The sequence below is a fragment of the Drosophila nasuta genome, chromosome 3 (genome assembly GCF_023558535.2).
Source record: "Drosophila nasuta strain 15112-1781.00 chromosome 3, ASM2355853v1, whole genome shotgun sequence".
NCBI lineage: Eukaryota > Metazoa > Arthropoda > Insecta > Diptera > Drosophilidae > Drosophila > Drosophila nasuta.
Window position 1 is genome coordinate 22821434 of NC_083457.1, and position 23727 is coordinate 22845160.

At 37.0% G+C, this 23727-nt stretch overlaps 3 protein-coding genes across 3 annotated transcripts; all 3 read left to right on the forward strand.

The window, feature by feature from the left end:
- Window positions 1-11717: 11717 nt before the first annotated feature.
- On the forward strand, window positions 11718-13613 carry LOC132792739 (luciferin 4-monooxygenase). The gene is made up of 4 exons (XM_060802195.1): window positions 11718-12117; window positions 12181-12379; window positions 12437-12556; window positions 12614-13613. The coding sequence occupies exons 1-4, from the start codon at window positions 11775-11777 to the stop codon at window positions 13587-13589; spliced, it is 1638 nt and encodes a 545-aa protein (XP_060658178.1). The 5' UTR covers window positions 11718-11774; the 3' UTR covers window positions 13590-13613.
- Window positions 13614-14405: 792 nt separating this feature from the next.
- Window positions 14406-16637, forward strand: LOC132792841 (luciferin 4-monooxygenase). The gene is made up of 4 exons (XM_060802345.1): window positions 14406-14819; window positions 14878-15070; window positions 15128-15250; window positions 15308-16637. The coding sequence occupies exons 1-4, from the start codon at window positions 14444-14446 to the stop codon at window positions 16281-16283; spliced, it is 1668 nt and encodes a 555-aa protein (XP_060658328.1). The 5' UTR covers window positions 14406-14443; the 3' UTR covers window positions 16284-16637.
- Window positions 16638-18554: 1917 nt separating this feature from the next.
- LOC132789779 (serine protease inhibitor 42Dd-like) lies at window positions 18555-20646 on the forward strand. The gene is made up of 4 exons (XM_060798040.1): window positions 18555-18649; window positions 18987-19903; window positions 19971-20112; window positions 20456-20646. The coding sequence occupies exons 1-4, from the start codon at window positions 18622-18624 to the stop codon at window positions 20590-20592; spliced, it is 1224 nt and encodes a 407-aa protein (XP_060654023.1). The 5' UTR covers window positions 18555-18621; the 3' UTR covers window positions 20593-20646.
- Window positions 20647-23727: the final 3081 nt, after the last annotated feature.

Consider the following 23727-nt stretch of genomic DNA (forward strand, 5'->3'; position numbering starts at 1 on the left):
ATTCGTTTTGCGGGCAAGGACATTGCGCATATGCGCGCGGACAAGGACACAAAGCTCAGCACTGACCCGCGACCCTGCGACACAACGACGGTGATGGCGACGGCGACGGCGACATTCGTGCACTTCGCTCCCAGGGTTACCTCAAATATATGCCATAAATTAAATTTACGACACAATTAAGCTTAGTTGAGTACAAAAATGTATTAGGCAAACTTAAATAGTCGCTACAAAATTGAGAATTCAGCTTTAAAGGAATTCCTTCAGAATTTTACCTTTTAAGCATATGAAATATTTCACCAAAAATAAATTTAAATGTTTATAAAAATACGTAATTACTATGGATGACTGATATATAAAGTTTGTTCTAATTAGTGTACCAAATTTTTGTATGCAAATGTCAAAATACTTGAATGACGACGAAGATGTGTTCTATATAAAATGTTGCTTATTAAAAATAACTTTCTTTTTATCTATTTATTAAAAATGTATTTGCTTTTATAAACATATTAAATGCATAAGCTATTTGCTAAAAATGCCCAAGACTTTTTATTGAAACATTTTTAAATTGTAAATAGTCTTGTATATTATATAATATAAATTTATGAGAAAAACTAGAAGTTATAAATTTGAAAGCAATTACAATTTAGACAATTTCCTGATTAATAAAGTTTTTCTAATCTACTTTCCTCTAACTATTCATCCTCTTTTAAATGATCTTAACACACATACATACATCTTCTGTATTTCTTTAGCCCATTCAAACCCTTGGTGCTACCCTCGCTTGCTGACACAATTAACGCCTGCCCGCATAGCCTTGAGTGGGCATTGTTATTATGTTAATAATAGGCTGGGCATTAAGATTATCCCTGAGCTAATGCGTACATACAAGTCTCAACTTCTGCACTACCAGCATTTAAAAATTGCTTTGAGAAGAAATAAAACTTTAGTTGGTATTGCAATAAGCTGTCGATAAGATCTGCAGATGAAAGAACGAAAGGAAAAGGAATTAAGCGCTGAAAACATTTATGTTTTTTTTTTAAGTTGTAAAACTAGCAGAGAGAGAGAGAGAGAGTGTGTTGATTAAGATTTCTGCTTTAGAAGGGATTGAACACTTACTCGTAATAAAAAAAAATATGTAGTCAACATCAATGTGTTATTCAAATTTGTTGTTGCAGCTTCTTTCTAATCAAAAATGTTTTGAAATATTCTTGGTAATAATTAAAAATTAAGCTTTAGTTAGATCTAGAGATAAGATAATCTTTTAGTAAAAAATTATTATAACATTCTTTTTTAGAGATACTTAGATAATAATTTAGATTTGTTTTGTAAAATAAAATTCCATGCACTGATAAAGAAGAAACTTTCAGAAACTAAAAATAACAGAAAATGTTCACTGTACAACAACTTTTAACTACAGGATATCTAAAAGCTAAATACGTTGTGCAGTTTCATCAGTATTGTCTATTGAAATACAAGCGCAGGATGAACGCAATGGATGGTTCCCATTAATCTATCATCAAAGAGATAAAAAGTGTGTGAGAGAGAGATGAAAAGAGAGGTAGACAGAGAGAGAGAGAGAAAGGTCGGCTAATGAATGGTAGAAACTGAAATGGTAGCTATTTGATTGAAGGTTGTTTCGTTTGCAAAGTTTGCGACGAGTATTCGTATTCGTATTTGCATTTGCATAATTTATTAAATTTTAGCTACTAATGAATTGAAATGACAGAAGCCAAGAAAAGTTTTTCGTGTGCCACGCGTTGCAAGTTGCCAATTTCGCGAGTAGCGTGCTGCGCTTTTTGGTGTTTATTTATTTATTTGCAGCTCTGCTGATTAATGATCATTGCACTGCATTCAATTCTTGCTGAATGGTGAGTGTGCGAGTGTATGTGTGTGTGTGAGTGTGTGGGTGCACTTAACACACTGACAGCGCAGAGTAAAAAGTTTTGCCGCTGCTGCTGCGCTCCAATTGCCGTCGCTGTTAAAAACTTTAAATGCGGTTTTTTGCACGAAATTACTCAACGAGAGTTGAGTTTACGTTTTCCTCTTTTCTTTTCCTTCTCTATTTTTTTACCATTTTTTTTTTGCTGTCCCTCATTTTTTTGTATTCTTTTGCTTTAAGGGTAAATGTGAGTGTGTTGCTGTTAATGCTTCTTGGCGCGACGAACGCAGCCGCCCTCTCCACAGCTCTGCTTTGCTATTTACGCAAGGCTGCTGCCACTGGATGTTGCTGCTGTGTTTTCATTATTTATACGCACAGTCAGCCAGCCAGTCCAGTCAGCAGGAGCAGGAGCAGTTTTTTTCTTCTTTCTTTCTTTTTTTCTGTTTTGCTCATTGCATTGTGCCTGCGTTGAAGCTAATAAAAACGCAGCAGCTAAGTCAGCTGAGGCAGGAACAAACGCGGCGACAGAGAGCCAACGCAGTGGCAGCCACATAAACAAACAAGCAACCAAACAAACAAAAACAGAAACAGAAGTAGCAACAGAAACAGAAACTGTAAGAGAAACAGCAACAGAACTGCAACTGCAACACAGAGTTGTATTTTCTAGTTGAATTGAATAACTGTGGTTAGCTCCATGACCAGCTTCAGCTCTTTAATGCCCAAGTCTAGTGGGGTATGTTGCACAATGAATGCTGCCTATCTGAAGGCAAGTAAATAGCTGTCAGATAGATATTAAGATATACTTTAAAGTAAAGCTCTTCAAATGGTGTTATTATACTTACCCAATTAAATACCAGTAAGGATCTGAAAGATTAATATGTTAATATACTTTTAAGTGAAGCTCTTCAAATAGTAATTTTGTCGCTCATTTGATTACAAGTAAATATCAGTCATATACATATGTAGTAGTGAAACTCAACTTTAAAATAAAGGATATTGAATGTTATTTTCATCATTGATGAATAGATGAATATTTATTTAACTATTTTGAATACGATTAAAAATCTGCTAGATAGTCATATAAAATAAGCTTTAAAGTAAAGTTAAGTTCCTGCCAGTTAGATTTGTTAGAAAAATGTTAAAACTTTTCTTAAATTCTTGTCATCAAATCACAATCAATCTTGATTTGTATACCACAATAAGTTACCTCTTAGAATTCCCTAGGGTATCTACTAGTTGAGCACTTGACTGCACACATAATGTTTGTCTCTAAAGCGTTTTTGCTGCAGTGCTCAGACAATATCTAAGAATTGCTTTCAGAATGTTCGCTCTAGTTGCCTTGGCTCTTGGCTCTTCCCACTATGCCAATCGTTGTCTCTATTTTTTTTTTCTTTATGACCAGCTCGCTCTTTAGGCCAAGTTGGCAGAAAGTTTGTCTTCTGGTCAGCGACGTTGACCAGTAAAGACTAGACTCGACCAGGCCAGGCCGTACACAGCCAATGAATTGAATTGTTTCTCCTTTCAACTTACTTTGCTTTTGTTTATGCAGGCAGAGCATAAATTTTATGCGGCCTGAGCAAAAGCAAAATTAATTTTTTTTTCCCCATAGCCGTTCATTTACTTGGCCTCTATAACTCCATCTCATATTTGCTATTATTGCAGCAGCACATCGATAGGAACCAAAGACGATATCTTTGCTTTATGCTACGTTAAATACCTGCTCAGACATTGCTGTGGGAATAGTAATTGTGTCTATCAGCTGTCTGTTAGCTAGCACATATTTATGAGTCAGCAACGCGTCGTATACTTAATGCTCTTACTAATGGCATTTCAATCATTTAAGCTAACGACTTGTAGCAAACCTCATTCAGAATTCACTTTGCATAAGGTCGAAAAAGTGTATTGCCCACATGCAGCATAAGAACGTATTGTTGATACTCTTGTTTGCTAAATACTCAACTGGAAATACTCGTCTAGCATTTGCATTATCAATGCACAATACGTTCGGTAGATTAAAGAACAACACAAACGTCTGGGAACATGTTATTTTGCGGAAGTTGTAAACATTTTTGCTGCAAGAATTCCAAATGTAGGCAAGTAAAAATGCATGAGATACTTGAGTTAATACGATTTTTGTTAACCTGCCCTGCGAAATGTAATCAAATAAGCACTCAAACACTCGTATACTCGAATAAAAGTGCCAACACTCAAAGCGCCGCAAAGTATGCAGCGATTAATTAAATTTCAATTTTTCCCACACACGCAGACAAGAGTATGTGTGTGTGTGTGTGTGTGTGTGTGTGTTATTTCATCATACATATAATGAGCAATTATGTCAATAAAACACAAAGGCAAACAAGCGTAAATGGCTGCCACTTGCCGCACACATACACACACACATTGACACAGACACACACCTTCAGAAGCTAATAAAATTGAAAAGGGAAAAAACATGCAGACAAACTCAGATTGCAGCTCTCTCCCTCTCCCTCTCGCTCTTCTCTATATATTGTAGTAATACTTTCATGTGAAAGCTGTCGGTAAAACAAAGAAAATTCGCTAAATGAACATTTTAATTGTCAGTTAAGGGAACACGACGGAAACGAGCGTGTCGCACTGTGAATCGCTTTCGACTATTGCTCCATGCAAACACTGAAGCAAAACACACGAATTCTTTATGTGAAATGCATGCACAGTTGCAACTAATGTTTTCGTTGTAATCGCATTGGACTTTTGTTTTAGATACAGTGTGGCAATTCGTATTAAATATTAAACAAACTATATTTTAATGATTTGGTTGTTAAATATTATTTTTTATTAGTTTTAAAATTAACTCTATGTTCGTTTATATTATATTATATTAAATTATGTAATCCATTAATTTAATGTAAAAAAGACATTGCAATCTCAAGTTAATTTTATATAAGACCAAGTTTTATTAATAAGTAGAAAATCTTATTAGAAGATAAGCAATATATATATTTTGTTTATAATTTATAAGTAACAAATAAGAAAGAAGAATAAAATTTCATTAAAAAATAATAAGTTGTTTAAAAACTTTACGAAATAATAATGAATATTATTAAAGACTATCCAAAAATTAAATATTTTCTCACTACAGTTCATATGAGACTAAAAAATAGCTTTACTATATTTTGATTTTATTAGAAGTCAAAGTGTCGGCAGCATTTTGCTTCACTGTTCATTGCATGTCCTTGCATGTCCTGTGTGTGTCTGCCTATGAACAGACTTAGTAGGTGTAGGCCAGGCAACTTTTGCGTGTGATTGCGATTGTGATTTCTGCAATGTGCGCAGTTTGGCGATGAAAGTTCCAATTACCGTTTCTCCTTATCGTTGCCATTTTCCCTCTCTCCTCTCTCCTCTCCCTTCCCTACTTCCACTTCCCATTTCCATACCCATTCCAGTTTCCCGCCTTGCGCTGTTCCAGTTAACTGGTCACATAACTGGCATATGTGCGAATTTTGTAATTAAAATTTGCGCCCATTGGCTTTTCCGGTAATGCCAACGAACCAAGTTGAAGGCAAAGCAAGAACATTTAAATTAAATGCTTTTTATATGCCGTCAGGGATTTCTGCATGCTGTCCTGCTCTCAGAGTCTTCCATCTCTTTCTCTCTGGCACTCCATTAGCAGTAGCGCAGTTTCTAAGGGGTTTCAGGACTTGAAATCAAATATGTAATTGGTTTGTGGCTGCTCTCTCGGTTTCCTATTCCAAGCGACAAGACCCTGTTCACTTTATGTCTCTTCGCAGGCATCAATTATGCACATGTGTGTGTGTGTGCGAGTATGATAGTATGTGTGTGTGGTGCACAAACACTTCTCCTCTGAGGCGTTCTAATTAATTGTTAATTGCTCATTTGAACGGATTATTAGTCTTGTAGCGATTTGTAATCACGCCTAAACCCCATAATTGCAATGAATTATTAAATTCTGCTGCATAATCACACCTCAATTGTTCTCTGGCAACTTTGTTGCAAGCCTCAACTCAACTCAATTCATTTCAAGTAGAGAATACTTGTACTGCACATGCCGCAATAATATTGACAATAGAGACTTTCGCACAAAACAATCGATTACTTTGCTTTGTGTTCACAATCATTTTCATATACTATGTTATATAACATATGTACATACGTGTTGTATGTGGCGCCGCCTCATTTGAATACCAAACTAATTTAAAAGACAAGGCGAGACAAGCTCCAGGTATTCCCGCCGGATGAGGTGTCAGTGTTAACCAAATTGTGACAGACAGCCGGGAAGAAGTCGAAGTGAAGAGCGAAAGTACTCGGCAGTAATCAGAGCAAGACAATAAATTATGTAATGTTGAACTTCAAGAGTAAATTCACACAGGACCAGATAAGACACTTTATTATTTAGGGATTAAATTATGATTTAGTCTCGCATGTACTTGATTAATATGTGCTGCATGTAACTAATGCTTACAAATACTGTTTAATTGGAGACGTGTAAGGATAGCATTCGAATATGTGAAGTTATTTTTTACCCACAGCTGTGAATTTTGAAATCGCAGTGCTTCCGACCTAATGTGATCAACTAACCAAATAGGTTTATGCAAAGAAATCGTTATGAAAATTTGTTTCTGTCGGACTGCTATTTCAAAGTTCACATATGTACATATTATTAACGTCGGAATATTAAATAAAAAATGTATATGTACAACTTTTAACAGTATAAATAATTTCTATAATTTTAATTTTTTGATCTTAATATTCTATTAGCTGTTAAGGTTCTCAACACTTTCAGCTATGGCATATTATATAATTCAACAAAATTAAAATTTAAGATATACAAATTAATACTTTATAATATATATGACATATATTATTTAAATATGGCGCTTTTCTTTGCAAAAAAATACTTGTAGGGGCCAGCATTTATTTATGTAATATTTGATAAAAATTTAAACACAGTTGTCCTTTCATTTATTTAATTATATATCTTTAGATTGGAATATTTAATTATAAATTACAGCTTGTGCTGAAGATTATATATTTTCTACTATTTAAATTCCATTGCCTTAAATACTGTTCATAACTTTGTCATAGCTTTCTTAGCTCTTAATGCCTATGTCGAATAATATTGTGTGATTTTAAATACAAAATGTATCTTTTGTACCTTTAGAAATTCATTTATTTTTGAATATTAATTTATATTTGCAATTCTTTCAAAGATATTTATTCTTTAATTATAATTTCCTTACAATAAATAATTGCAATAATCCATTTATGTGTTACATTAAAAAGCAGTATTCATCTTTGGCATATTCGATTACAATTTGTTTTATATTTGTCTAAGCTCAACAATAAATGCAAATGTGTACGAAATACAAACACTCGTATTATTTTTAAATAGAAATACTAAATTGTAATTGACAGCCCTTGCCATCGCATAAATATTTTCAATGATTTCAATTTCCTTGTCATAAATAATTGCCACATAATCTCAGCTTTGTTAGCTGCTTGAACCCTTCACGCTTTGCTTCAAAATGCAGCACTCATCAGTGTAAGATTCGATTAAAATTTAACCACAGTTGTCTCCAGCTCAACAAGACACGCAATTTAGAATTTAATATATGCTAAGTATTAATTATTTCTAAATGCAAAAGGTAAAGGCTTTTCTGGCATTTTCAAAGCTCTCTTACAAAATGCAATTGCAGGGCAGCTAAACTTGGACATTAATTAAAGTGATGCACTTAGGCGATTAAAATGTTTTAAATGACGTGCAAAGTTGAGAGTTCAGAGTGCTGGAAAACAGAGATGATGATCAACTTGATGAGAGGGCAGCAAGAGCAGCAGCCCTTGAGCCAGCCTCTTGAGCTGTCTAACTGAATCGCTTTACCTTTCACATCTTTCACCTTTAGCATTACACTTTGCTCTCGCATTGCTCACTTCAAGCAGCGCCGACGACGAAGCCGCACAGCAAAACGCAGCAAATTCAATTAAATCATAATTTCAATTACAAGCTGCAAAATTAACCACAGAAACCAACGGTCATTACACCGTAATGCCCAGGAGCTGACATGACCATGCCCTCTCCTCCCCTTAACACTCCACACTGCCTTCTCTTGCCCCTTTCACCCGCACTCATTCCATTGCAATTCATTAACACTTCAAAGTTTTTCCCTCGCCTGCATAGAAACCAAAGAGAGAAAAAGAGAGAGAGAGAGAGCGCAACAAAAAAAATGAAGGAAACCGCACAACAACACTTGAGGCGCTCGTTAATTTGTTAGCCGAACAACAAGATGCCGTCTGTAGACCACTAGATACTACAGACATATATAAGCTTTATATATACGTACATTTGGTTTCGCATTCGCATTCGTATCTAAGCACGTTTTAAGCCAGGCCAGAAGCCGACTCGCAGCATGTCCGCGCTGTTTCCTACAAATTTCACTGCCTTGCGGCCAAAGACAAACAATAAATACGCGCAGCTGTGTGCGAGCGAGATGGCCTATGAACAGAGTAAGAGCGAGATAGCGAGTGGGAAAGCGAGAGCGAGAGACCAAACGAACCGCAAGCCCGGAAAGAACTATTGTTCCGGAAAAGTATTCCAGCTAGTTACGAGTATCCGCAGCGAACTGCAAAAAACCCAAGTCAGAATGTCGCAGCTGAGACCAGGAGATACCCTGTAAATTGCCTTAAACTATGGTATCAATTCTAAGACTTTATAAAACAGCATGTTGCAATTGTAAAAGACAAGAATAAACTTGGGTATATACTACAATATATCAAAATATAATATAATATAATAATAATATAATATAATACAATATAATAATATATTACACGCTACGGTGTTCTATAATAGATACTACAATATGCCATAATATACTATGATATCAAATAGTTTTAGTTAAGTCATTACTAAATAGTTTAAAGAAATGCATATTTATGAAATATTTTTAATTAAATTTTCAAAACAATTAGAAGAAATAACTATAAACAAGAACAGATATATCAAAGTTATTGTTCAAGTACTTGATTTCTTGTTAAAAACTATTTTGTAAATGAACATAAGAATTATTTTGTAAAAACAAACAAAGCTTTTTAACATTTCATAAAAAAGTGAAGCTCAAATAAATAATAGATAAAAATTGTACAAGGAATAGTATCAATAAAACTATTGAATTTGACATCATTATGAAAACGAAATTCCAAATATATAATAAATAAAAATTAAAAAAGAACTGAATTATGGTGATCAAAGATTGTCTCTATAAAAAGTGACCTGAGTGGCAAACCAAAATATAAACTCTATAACTCGTCAACTACTTCGTAGTGAAGCTCATCAATAATTTATTTTATGAGCAGAAGACTTTTTCTATTTGTGGCCATTATTGTAGGGTATACAAAAAGTAAAAATGATTTCGCACAAACTTTTCTGTTAGTCAATCATTTTAATTAAGTAATTTTTTCGCCTACTTGTCGTAAAAGTTTTAATAGCAGCTGAGACTAGACGCCGCAGTGCTGCGACTGCGATGGCGACTGGCAATAGGCCGTGCCCCAAGGAGAAAGAGGAGAAAGGGGAGGCACGAGGGTTGATGTAATGGGGGGTGACGACAACATATTGCCCCGCGGCTGGACCAAAAGCGGGTCGCATTTCAGCACGAAGAACTCGCGGCTCTAACTGCATTTGCGGTTAATTATAATGTTGAGCCTGATTACATTTGGCCAGCAAGGGAGAGAGGGGGAGAGAGCAGGAAGGAGAGAAAGAGAGAGAGGGGGCGATAGCTAGTGGCGGCCTTTCACCAACTTTTTGGCGCTGTGTCGCATTTTCAGCTCGTTTTGTGTCAGTTTCTCGCACTTAATTGCTGAGATTTCTACACAAATTTTTCGCCCTCTCACTCTATGTATGTGTGTTAGTGTGTGTGTGGGCGCTGTCTGTGTATTGTTGTGTTGTCGTTTTGTTGCCTGACTGTTTAATGACCTCATCAAAAGCCAATAGCAAAGTTGTTGCCAAAGTTTTATTAGCCACGTTGCAGTCCATCACTCAACCCGACAGATACTTAACTTGTTGTTCTTGCTGTTGTTACTGTTGTTGTATGCACATTTAGCGGGCCGTGTTATTAGCCAAGTTATAGTCGAAAAGAGCAACAATGAAACAGAGCCTTGTCCCTGCTCTGCAATGAAAATCAATAAATGAACTTTCTACAGCTTTCAAGCAAATTCATTTCTCACTTTACTGCCTCACACACACATATGTGAGTACACACACACACACACACTCACACACACACTCACACACACACTCACACACACACTCACACCTACAACTACCAACAAGACAAAGAATCCATCCTTGAAAAGTAGGTAACGACAGGTAGGAGAAGCTGTCGCTCAACTCGAACAACTTTGTGCTACCTCCCCGAAGTGAAGTTTGCCTTGAAACGGCACTTCAACGAGAGCGAAGGAAGTGCAGAAAGAGGGGGAGGAGAAGCTACAGCCCTTGCTTGCACCTTGCATGTTAAGTTGCAAGTCGAACTCAGACTACGCGTCTCCATCTCTGACTGCGAGTCTCCATCTCTGACTGTGGCATGTCCTGGAGCACACGCTTGATTTCCTAACTAAGCACGCAAATGAAGCGTGTACGCATCAAGGATGCGCCACTCTATCGGCGAGTGTCCTGTCTCCTCCATGTTCCATGTCCTGTACTCACAAAGTAAACGAAGCAGTAGCAGCAGAGGGAATGTGAATGTGAAGACACAAGCAGGGAGCAGGGAGATTCAAAGAGAGTTCTGCGCGTGCAGCAACCACAGAGCCATCAGATCAAACTGTGTTTAATCGTTAAAATTATGCAATCGCTGGAGCTGCACAGTGGTGCAAGATAACATGGGAAATGCTAGTGGAAGGAAATGATTTTTAATGCTTACAATCTGAGGAGTTAAGCAACAATTTGTTGTAAATGACATCAAACAGCTTCAAAAACGCTTCTTAGAAAAGGGTATAATATCAATATCAACTATCAATATATCACCATATTTTAAGCATTGACGAAAGATTGTGTATTGCTTTTTGTGTATACTTTTTTCAACATTCAAAAAAGGTATTAATACATATGATAACATAATTTGCTTTAATAATGATATGGTAGTATTTTTTAACCTACTTGTACAAAGAAATTGACAATAGGCTTAAACGATTGACAATGACAGATCACAAAATCTTTGTTCAACTCAAAGAATTCTGAACATTATGTTAAATTCATATTATATTATTAATAATGTTTATACAAGCAAATATTCCTTAGAAGATGGAAAAAGAAAATTTATAAATCACACTTCCTAAGAAAATAAATAAAAGATTTGGCCTTACTTTACTTTAAACATATATTAAATTGTCATTATAACTAGTTATTAACAATTAATAAACTTTACAGATGTCAAAAAATGTAAGTGATCTACAAAATTTGTATAATTATACAACAACAGTATTTAGGTAAACGATCATGAAACCTTTTCTTCAACAAATCTTCAGTTAAACTAGATTTGAGGCAATTCGTTTGTAGTTTATAGAAAACCGAGTCTATTTTTAAATGACGTCTGATGTCTAGTCTATCACTTTGAAAAGCGATCGGTAAAAGCGAGTCTTAATCAGTGTCACCTCGAGTTATAGAGAATATGTCAAATTTGTAGCTGTTGTCGGCGTCTGAGCTGTTGTTATGATTGTCGGCTAGAACAACAGCTTAGTTTGGTTTAGCTTGGATGAAAGCGTGTCGAATCAATTAGCAGCTATGAATTGGAAGTTTGATTCGCAGCTGTTCCCCTATATATAGAGTGCATACATTAAATCGTTTGCTCAGTTGGTGGATTGAAGTGTGTGTTGATCTCTGTTTTGGTAAGCGAAAGAAAGCGAAGGCATGACGGCGACCAGTTACGACAGCGTTAAAAAGATCTGGTCGGGACCCAAGAGCAAGGAATACTATGGACCCGACATGACACTCGGCGAGGTGGCGCTGCTCATACTCAAACTGCACGCGGACAAAGTGATGCAGGTCTTTGATCCAACGGGGGAAGCTTTAACAGGAGGTCAGCTCTATGAGCAGAGTCGTCTGCTAGCTCACGCCTTTCAGCAGTTGAAGCTGCACCGTGGCGATGTTGTTGGGATTTCTGCCACCAATACCACTTACCTCACCGAGGTGGTTATTGCAGCGCTGCTCAATGGCATGCCTATCAATCCACTGCATCCGGAGTTCGACAAGGGTGAGAAAAGATTTCTAAGCAATCAAAGTTGCAGTAAAAACTTATTATCTCTTTTCCTTCTAGAAACTGTCGCTTATATGTATGAGATCACCAAGCCCAAGGTCATCTTCTGTGATGTGGACAACTACGAGACCTTGGCGGCTGTTAAGCAAAGTCTCAAATTCGAAACTGAACTCATTTTGTTGAGCGGCAGTTTGCCAGGCGTGCGCAACATTCAGGATATGCTCAGAGACGGCGCCGTTGGCTACGATCCTACCACACTGTAGGTTACTTTTTTCTTCCCTTAACTGAAAGTGAACTAAAAGAACTCTTCTGCTAGCTTTGCCTGCCCACATTTAAGTGGCGACGACACCGCTTTTATCATCAGTTCCTCCGGTGTAACCGGTTTGCCAAAGGGCGTCACGCGCTCGCATCGCAGTTTATTGAACAACACCAAAATGTGAGTAGACAACTCTTAAGCTATTACCTAACTCATTACAGTTCTTTCTGCTTCCAGTCCACAGTTGTTCACAGCTAAGACGGTGATGTTCTGCTTTAGCCCGCTTTATTGGGTCTCCTGCATATTCACGCTCTTCGCCTCGCTGGTCAATGGTTGTAAACGCGTGATCACCAATCGTCCTTTTAGTGCCACGTATTTTGCGGAGCTAGTTGCGCGTCACGAGATCAACTTTGTGCTCACCGTGCCACATCACATGGCTCTGCTAGCAAAATCGCCTCAGGCGGAGAGTTTGCTGCCTAAACTGAAGTCGCTGAACTCGATTGTCTGCAGCGGTTCCAAGTTGCCGCTTTCGATCTGGCGACAGCTTTACCAGCTGCTCGGCAGTGATCGCTTTGCTGTGCTTTACGGTCTCTCGGAGATCGGAGGTGTGAGCAAGAATGTCGGTGGTCCACTTGGTAGTGAAGGGAAACTGTTACGCAATGTGCAAGTGCGTCTGCTCGATGAGCAGGGCAATGCCCTGGGTCCCAATCAGACGGGTCACATTCATATACGGCTCAATCAACGATGGGGCGGCTACTATCGCAATCCGCAGGACACGCAGACTACACTCTCGGCCGATGGACAATGGCTACTGACTGGCGATCATGGTTACTTCGATGATGAAGGCTGTCTGCATTTCCAGACCCGCGACACGGATGTGTTTCGGTACAATCACTTTCAGATCTATCCAAAGCAGATCGAGGATGTCATTCTCCACTTGCCGGGTGTCCACGAGGTGGGCATCTTTGGCATACCCGACGACATCTCCACGAATCTTACTGCCTGTGCTGTGGTGCGAGATCAGGACGAGGTGGGACAAAAGCTTACAGCGGAAAAGATCAGCGGCATTGTGGAGGAGCATCTCAGCGAGGCTTTCCATCTCCGTGGCGGCGTTTACTTTGTGGACTCGCTGCCCAAGACCACGAATAAGAAGATACAGCGACGTCGCATTCTAGCTGAGCTTAAGAATAATTCTAGTTCCACCCATTTATAAATACAAAGTTGTAATAAAAATATAGAAAAAGTTATCACGAGTGTATTTTGTAAAGAAATTAAATATGATTTGCAAAAGTTGTGCTAAAAAAACAGCGTTTAGAGTTGAAAATGTGAATAAAACAGGATTTGTCAAATGTATTAAGACTACAATTAAAGAAATTATTCTAAAAGAAACGGCAACGACAATTTGGGTGGCTATGAAAATGAAACTCAGTGTAAAGAAGATTATTCTTACTAAATATATAAGGTTGTCCTGAAGTAATGAAAGTTATTTAATGAATATGTAGAGTTGCTAAAGCTAAGATTAGAGGAATTATCCATACAAAATTTAGAGACAACATTTATGCAAATCTACTTAGAACAGAGAAAACTGTGACGAGAGAATAAAGAACATGAACAGGTCTCAATGCTATAATCAGAGGAATTTTTCCAACAGAGAGCAGACATAGCGAGGTCTGGGAAAAAGGGCAAGTGATTACATCAGCTTCCAGTTAGAATTACTAATTAATATAATTGACCAGTCAGGAAGATGTCTCTCCAGTGAGGAATGGCCAGACTTCTAATTGAAGTTGAACTTTTATTTACCTAGCGGTAGAACTCCAGACTGCGCCAGATGTCTGCTCCCGATCATGTTGCCACTCAATGAGCATCTCTTTGCACCAAATCCAATGACTCAAAAGAGTGTCAAACAACAACAACCAGAAGAACAAGAAAACAAACTTGTCGATGACGATGTCGCCGCGTGTCGAGGCAATTAACAGCAACAGCTTTTGTTTCCTATTTACGACATCGTATAAAAAACGAAGTGCGGCGCAATAAAACACTTAGTTGAGAGACAAACTCGACAGCAGCATGAAGATGAGCAGCAGCGGTGGAGCAAGCGCCAGCTGTGAGGTGCACTACGATGCTGCCACACGCACGTGGCAGGGACCGCGTGGCAAGGAGTTCTACGGTCCCGAAATGACACTCGGTGAGGTGACAATGCGTGTGCTCAACTTGAACGCGGACAAAGTGTTGCAACACTGCGATCCCACGGGCGTGGAGCTTACTGGCGGTCAATTGGCGCAACAAGGTCTAATCATCGCACAGGCCTTTAGACGACTCAAATTGAGCTGTGGCGATGTCATTGGCATCTCGGCCAACAACACAACCTATTTGACTGGCGTCACAATTGCGGCCATGTTGTCGGGCACGCCGCTCAATCCGCTGCATCCGGATTTTGATGAGGGTGAAAGAGTGTGAGGTTCCCAACTTCCTATAAATATTAATGATTCTCATTATTTTAGAGACTGTCAAGTACATGTACGATATCACCGAACCCAAGCTGATCTTCTGCGATGTGGAGAACTACGAGATCATCAAGGCGGCCAATGCACGCTTGGTCAAACCAGCCCTGATCTATCTGGTGAACGGACAGCTTCAGGGAGTGTCTGATGTTTGGGACTTACTCAAAGAAGACAAAGACCTTCCAGCAGCAGAGTAAGTGTTTCAAGTTGTCTTAAATACAATTATGTTAATAAGTTTATCCCTTTGCAGTTATGTGCCTTGTCCCACGCTTAATGGCGATGACACCGCCTTCATTGTCTGCTCCTCCGGCACCACAGGCATGCCCAAAGGCGTCACGCGTTCCCATCGCAGTCTCATTTCGAATTGCAAGAAGTACGTAGAGCGCAGTTACTAAAAGTATCATCGACTATAACTCTATCCTCCTTCCAGTCCCAAAACCTACACCCGCGACACCACAGTCTTCTCCTTCAGTCCCTTGTACTGGATCTCCGGCACTTTTATACTTCTCGCCTCATTGCTCAATGGCAGCAAACGCATCATCACACATCGTCCTTACACCGTCGAGTATCTGCTGCAGATCGTCGAACGTCATCAGGTGACCTTTCTTTTCCTCGCCTCGCATCAGATTGCACTGCTTTCCAAGTGTCAAAGTGATCTGCCCAAGATACAAGCTCAACTCAAGTCGGTGCAGGTTTTAATTGGCGCTGGTTCCAAGGTCTGCAAAGCGGTCTCTGCGCGCATGTACGAGCTGATTGGCAACATGCGTTTCGTGGTGGGCTATGGCCTCTCGGAGGTGGGCGGGGTCAGCAAGAATATAGGTGGTCCACTGGGCAGCGAGGGAAAGGTGATGCGCAACATGGAGGTGCGTGTGCTGGATAAACTCCGCATGCCCCTGGGCATCAATGAGGTAGGCATCATCTATGCTCATTTGCGTTACAAGTGGGCGGGATATTATCGCAATCCCGAGGCCACAAAGCGAGCTCTCAGCCCGGATGGACAATGGGTGCGGACTGGGGATATTGGTTATGTCGATAGCGAGGGTTATTTGTATATTCAGACCCGCGACACGGATGTCTTTAAGTACAACAACTTTCAGATTTATCCTGAGCAGATTGAGGAGTTTATTCTGCGTCTTCCGGGTGTTTCTGAGGCCTGCGTCTTTGGACTACATGACGAAGTGTCCAGCAATCTTACCGCCTGCGCTGTGGTTCGCACTGCGGATGAGGAAGGAAAGCAGCTGCGGGGGGACGATGTGAGGAATGTTGTGAAGCGACATTTGAGCAGCGCTTATCACATTCGTGGTGGAGTTTTCTTCATTAATGCGTTGCCAAAGACCTCCAACGACAAAATACAAAGACGTAAGGTACCCGATCTTATCAAGACCTTAGGCGTAACACCCGAGTAGCGATCAACGAGAATTATGTATTATTTCATAATTATTATTATTATATATTAGTTTTATGTGAAAATACTCTACATTCGGATAAGTTAAGCAATCCAGGTACTCATTTCCAAACAAATTGTTTAACTTTAATAAACACTTGAAGTTTATAGGCTTTCATTTTAAGTTTTAGTGCCACATGAATGTTTTGTCAGAACAATTTTAAATGATTATTAAATTGAGAAACCTTTTTTTTGAATTATTGAAAAAATACATTCTAAAAGTGGAAGTATTTGATATTACAAAATAAAATAAAGAATCGAGGCCAGGCGCAAAAGCATCTGCAGCCCACTGTATATTCGAAACGTATTCAAATAAAATGAGACGATATTTGTATCAAGACTACAGTCAGCGCCACAAAAAAAGCCGCACTTTTAAGGGTTACGAATTTGTAACTTTCAGGGCCTGTGGTTTCATTATATGATTGCGGATTCGCTCAATTTTTTTTTTAACAAGTTAACTGATGGTATGTTAATAAAAGTGCATACCAATTTTTATTTTAAATTTGTTTTTAATATTAAAAAAAAAATGTTGTTTTTGGTTTCACCCTAGTTTTAGCGACTTTTCACTATTATGGCAAACTTAATGAAAAAAATCATAAAAGTTATAATAATGAAAAAATTCAACAAAAACTATTTTTTTCCAATTGAACACCTTACTAACTATAAAAAAAATTTAAATCTAGGCAATTTAACATTAGACATATTTTTTTAATTTAACTTAATACTTAGAAATGCCGCCTTTGGCCTTAATTACAGACTTTACCCTATGGAGCATAAAATCGTAAATGGAACACAATTATTTCTTTGTTATATCGTATATCCATATTTTTTCTATACTTTGTTTTAGCTCATCCATAGTTTTGGGCTTTCGCTTTCTTTTTTTGGCCCCCATATAGGCCCCAACATTCTCGATTGGACTAAGGTCTGGGCTGTTTCCTGGCCAATCTAAGGACTTAATGCCCAATTCTTTCTTCAAATTGGACTGATTCTGATTGGTCAAGAGTGCTATTTTCAGATGAGTCCAAATTTAATCTCATTGGATCTGATGGAATTCTCAAGGTGCGCGTAGACGTGGGTAACGGTTTTCTGAAAATTGCTGCATAGCCACAGTAAAGCATTCACCGTATGTTATGGTATGGGGATGCATATCCAAATATAAAACGGAATCAATTTTAATGGTTCAGGGTATGATCTATGCAGAAAAATACAAAGAAATAATTTTAAGTGGAGTTGTGCCTAGCATTGAGTCCATAAGTGAAGAAGAAGAAGAACCCATTTTTCAGGATGATTCTGCACCTTGCAATCGAGCGCGATCTGTGAGTTACTCAGTGTCCGATTGTTACCAAAACAACTTATTCAGATAAATCGAACATTTTTCTATCTAAAAATAATAAATTTGAAGAAAGAATTGGGCATTAAGTCCTTAGATTGGCCAGAAAACAGCCCAGACCTTAGTCCAATCGAGAATGTTGGGGCCTATATGGGGGCCAACAAAAAAAGAAAGCGAAAGCCCAAAACTATGGATGAGCTAAAACAAAGTATAGAAAAAATATGGATATACGATATAACAAAGAAATAATTGTGTTCCATTTACGATTTTATGCTCCATAGGGTAAAGTCTGTAATTAAGGCCAAAGGCGGCATTTCTAAGTATTAAGTTAAATTAAAAAAATATGTCTAATGTTAAATTGCCTAGATTTAAATTTTTTTTATAGTTAGTAAGGTGTTCAATTGGAAAAAAATAGTTTTTGTTGAATTTTTTCATTATTATAACTTTTATGATTTTTTTCATTAAGTTTGCCATAATAGTGAAAAGTCGCTAAAACTAGGGTGAAACCAAAAACAACATTTTTTTTAATATTAAAAACAAATTTAAAATAAAAATTGGTATGCACTTTTATTAACATACCATCAGTTAACTTGTTAAAAAAAAAATTGAGCGAATCCGCAATCATATAATGAAACCACAGGCCCTGAAAGTTACAAATTCGTAACCCTTAAAAGTGCGGCTTTTTTTTGTGGCGCTGACTGTACGTTATTTAATATCTCAGCTGATAATGCTGACCAAGAATTTCTAAATGTTTGCACGTTTATTTTATAAATTAACCAAACCGTAAATGTATAAGTAATGTAGCGAGAATAATCCGGAATTCTGAATAATTCCGTGTATAATTCTATTAAATTCGACTTGATTAGCAGAACAGCATTGACAATTAATATATGTACTGGAATTATTCACCGTGTATCCAAAGTTATTCTTTCACTTGTTGAAGCAACTTGAGTATTTGGAGTTAGAGGTGATGGCGTTGATAAAAAGAAAATTATTTAGTAAGTAAATGACAAATAGATGAGAGGTAAATGGCTAAGTATTGCAATTTAGAACACAATTACAATTAGTAAAATATAATGATAATATAAAATTTCATTAATGAGAAGTTAAATTCTCTAGTAAATGGAGTATTGCATATAAGCTACTTATAATAGTAAAAGTGTGTCGACAATTTATATAAATTATTTGTATTTATTACAAAAATATTAATAAGAAAAACATTCTGGAAATAACCGCTTTAAAGACAGACGAAGCGAGAAGAGCAGAAGTAGCACATTGAGACATAGATAAATTAATGCATTCACCCATTCATTTACTTGATTCTCACTTGTACAGACCGTATGGCAAACATGATGCTCCTGATGCTGGTCCTATTACAAGCACCTCTGCCCTTCGCCCAAGATCAGTCCAGTATATTCTCGAAACGCTTGGCCAAATTTTCCATCAACGTGTACACCAAACTAGTCGCGCAGAACTCCAATCAAAACATCATCTTCTCACCCTTCTCAATCCAAACCTGTGCAGCCATGGCACGCATGGGTGCGAAAGGTAAAACAGCAGCTCAATTGGATCGCGGTCTTAAACTGATTTCCAATAATGAAGCACAGATTGCCGAGAGTTTCCACAAAGTACTCGCTGCATATGAAAAGAGTAGCATTCTTCACATTGCCAACAAGATATACATAAAAGCTGGCTATCAGCTTAGGGATAAGTTCAGTTCAATAATCTTTAAAAAGTTTCTATCCGCTGTCGAGCCCATAGACTTCTCCGAAGATGTAAGGGCTGCAGAGAAAATCAATTCCTGGGTCGCATTGCGAACCAATAACCTCATAAAAGATATAGTTGATTCAAGTGCATTGACGGCGAGTACGCGTTTGCTGTTGATCAATGCGATACACTTCAAAGGAAACTGGGTGCATCAATTTCCAGAGAGAGACACCGGAAATGAACCTTTCTATGGGAACACTGACAAAAGCATCGATGTACCCATGATGAACTTGAAAAAGCGTTTTAGATATGCAACACTCGATAATCTTAATGCCACTGCACTGGAATTGCCCTACAAAGACTCAGACTTGTCCATGCTGATCGTATTGCCTAATAGCAATACTGGTTTGCCACAACTGGAGAGGAAACTTCGGATAACTCCGCTGAGCCAGATTACGGAAAAACTTGACTGGAGGGACGTAATTGTCAAACTGCCTAAGTTTAAGTCCGAATTCGAGGTGGAGTTGAAACACACTTTTAAGCAGGTATATTTACTATAAAGACTTCTACTAACAATGAATATAACTAATTCTTATGTGAAACTATCAATAGCTGGGAATGTCCGATATGTTCTCGAATGATGCTGACTTTAGCAGAATGATCACAACTTCGGACCGGTTAAAAGTGTCGAAAATCATTCACAAGGCTGTTATCGAGGTGAATGAGAAGGGCACTGAGGCAGCTGCAGCCACAGGTAAGTTTAAAGTTTTCTTTCTATATATGTAATTGCACATCATTCTCGTGTTACATGCAGAAATTGCTACATAAGCATTATTTAAGTTCCCCAGCATATTTAATATATTTTCCAAAGTACATTCCAAAATTACTATATAAAATAAATATTTTTTATGTCTTAAACACCTTTCAAATCGAATACGATTAAATTTGCCACACTCATGATCAAAAGGTATAATCTAAACAGTTTGTTTCGTGTCTATCTCTCATTTTAACAGTAACAAACATTTATAGCAGAACTGCCATCATAATCAAATTTTATACTACAATCTTAATTGTTTTTGTCTCTGTTATTTTAACAGCTTCAATCATTGTTGGGTTCTCATTGCCCTCGTTGCCACGGGAGCCCAAAAGATTCTACGCAGACCATCCATTTAACTACTATATCATCAATAAGCAGAGCATTGTGCTCTTTGCTGGGAAGTTAATAAACCCTTAAAATAAAAGGGAATCTATTTCATAAATCTAAACAAGCATGCATTTGTCTATTAATTAAAGCAATTTAAAAACCTTTAATTTATAATATTTTATTAAAATGCTAAAAATTTAACACTAGCAATTCTATGCCAAGAATTACTAGCTTATTCTCGAAGTTAACTTGCATCTTAATTGGACTCATGTGAATAGAGCTGAGGCCACTGTGCGTGGCAAAGACGGTGGGGTAACTAATGCGAGGGATTCAATGAATTTTAATAGAGATTGAAATTGTAAATGCAATGTCCCCCGACTGGGGATATAGGTTGTGTAGCGGACAACCGAGCAACTGACTGGAAATTGCTGAATGCGTCTATGGGCCGATGGATGCCAATGACAAGCAATTTGTTATTTGTGGCACTCCTGTGGCTGCCCCTCTGTCTTCCTTCCTTACTCCTCGTCTCACTTGTGCTGCTGTTGTACCTTGGCAATGGGAGAAAAAACAACAAGCGAAGAACAGTCGGTGTGAACAGTGTACATAAAATGAATTGAGAAATTAAAATTGCAATATGCAATACATATTTTATTGCATTTCTCTGCCGAGCGTTGAGCTTTCCATTGAGGTTAACATTTGGACATTTGGACAATTGACAAATGCCAAATGCCAAATGAAATGCTAGAAAACACGATTCAATTTACATTGCGTTGTCGATGTCCTCGCCGTTGTCCTTGCAAATGTTGTTGTTGTACTCCTAGTTGCCGTTGTCGTTGTCGTTGTCATTGTCATTGGCCTGGCTAACCAACTGGCGACAAGTGCAATAGTTTTGCAGGAGTTGCAATGTGCCACGTGGTTGAGGCACAACATGATATTGAAACCAAACCAAAACGAGCTCAAAACTAAACCCTAGCCATATGCTCGCAGTCCATCTGCATTGTGCAACTAATGCGGATTATCCGAGGACTTTGCAAACTATACCCAAGGTGTAAATTTGTATCTGTGTGCCTGTTTGTGTGTGTGTGTGTGTGTCGGAGGATTTGCATAGCCAATGAATGAATGAACTGAATGGTTGAATGAGTAACGGGCTGTATGAATGAATGAATGCATGGGCATGAATCAACTCTTACGCTTACGTTTTTCTATCCCATTTTTTTCTTTCGAGTTTCTTAACACTTTCCAAAGAACTCTGCCGACACTTTAAGCTGCTTGCCACTCTGCCTTCCTTCCATATTTATGCAACAGAATTTACTTTTTTTCTGCCCCACTTCTCTACCAGTTATTTCATTCCTTCGTTCCGCATCGCCTTGTAAGAAAAAATAAATAAGCGATAAAGTCCGAGGCGAGTCTGCTCGACTAAGAAATATTACTACTCATTTTAAATTAATAAATTACAATTAAGGGACAAGTACGAATTAAGTATTATTACATTTTATTTCATTTATTTATTAAATTTCGTATATTATAGAATAATGTATTTAAGTAAAATTGAATACTTATAGCTATTATCTTACACCTACATCTTTAAAGTTCTAGACTCAAATGTCTAAATATTTTTTATGACCTGTCTGTTACATTCTCTTTTCTCCTTTCGGCACAAACTCATAATTCTCATTTACCCTTCGGCTGGTAAGCATAGAAAAATGCTATACTAAAATTCACAACTAAAGAAAATCATAAAAGAAAATGCCTTTTATGTGGTCTGCAGTTTGTAAATTTTTTGCTTGTTTGCCGCAAAATTTGGCAAAAGTTTCAAGTTTGATTGTAAAATACAAAAATAGAAAAATAAGCAAAAAATATATATACAGAGAAATCATTTTTCGCAAATGTATAAAAATACTATAAAACTGTTATGCAATTGCGAAAATTGGCAATTTGCAATTTTGAAATGACATACAAAAGAAGCAACAACGAAAACTTTGATTTAATTTTCAAGCTAATAACATGGATATGCAATATTTTGTGGTATTTTGTGGCGTCAAAATTTGTTTTGTTTTATTTATAGAAATTCCTATCTATTTCCATTTCACTCAATTAAACTTTTACCTCAAAATATTATATTTCAAAATAAATACGAGTTGAGTATTTATTACTTCTTTGACAGCAACACTTTAAATATTTATTGATTTTATACATTTTAATACCATATTAAAATACATTTGTGTAAATCTTTATTGCAAAATATTGTTTGTTGTATTTATTTGTTTATTATTAGCCGCTGAATTGATGTGCAAAGCAAAAACAAATGATGAAACAACTTTTTCCGCTCATGCTGTGAAAATATTAAATTTTATTACTCACACTAGACTACACACTGCACAACATGGAGCCACAATGTTCTGTGCAGCAGGAGTAAAGCCAATATTTTGATCATAAAATGCATTTCAACAAAAAAAAGGGAAAAAATCAGCAAAGTAACAAACAAGGAAGAAGTAGCAGAAAAAACAAAAGAGAACAACAAACCAGCAAAGAAAAGTCAAGCGACTAAGTGATACCCTATAAATGTGAGACTTTCAGTTGCTTTAAAGGTAATTATATCATTTTGAGGTGATAGATGGTTTATCAATCACTCCGACTAACTGAAAATATGGTAATATTACATTTTAAATATTAATAGAAATGAAAACTAGTTATTATTTAGTTTCATTTTAAGTTTGATATATTCATAAATAATTACCCTATATTATTTTATTTCGTGGTGTTAGCAACTCTTTATATTACAATAAAAATTATACACCAATTAAATATGGATTTTATTCTTCAATTAACGTAAATAAAAAATCAATAAAGGCTATTTGCTAACAACGTAAAATAGAATCTTATCAATTCATACTTTATACTATGTTACAATATATATAGATATAAGTATTGAAAGCTTTATTTATTTTATTTTATTTCTACATGAATGTTACCTATTTAAATTTATTATACATTTATTTTCTTAATTTTTTTTCATCTTCATTATCAAATCTCATAAGTTAACATTAATCAAACGAACAATTCTCTTGGACTGTTATGGGATAACCCAATTGATAATTATATTGTTGCAACAACCTTTTCTTAAAGCAGATATACCCGTGTAAAAAGTAAATTTACAAATTTATGCAAACACTTTAAAGTTTCATCAAGGATTTCCGTAGCATATGAAACATGTAAACATGCAAC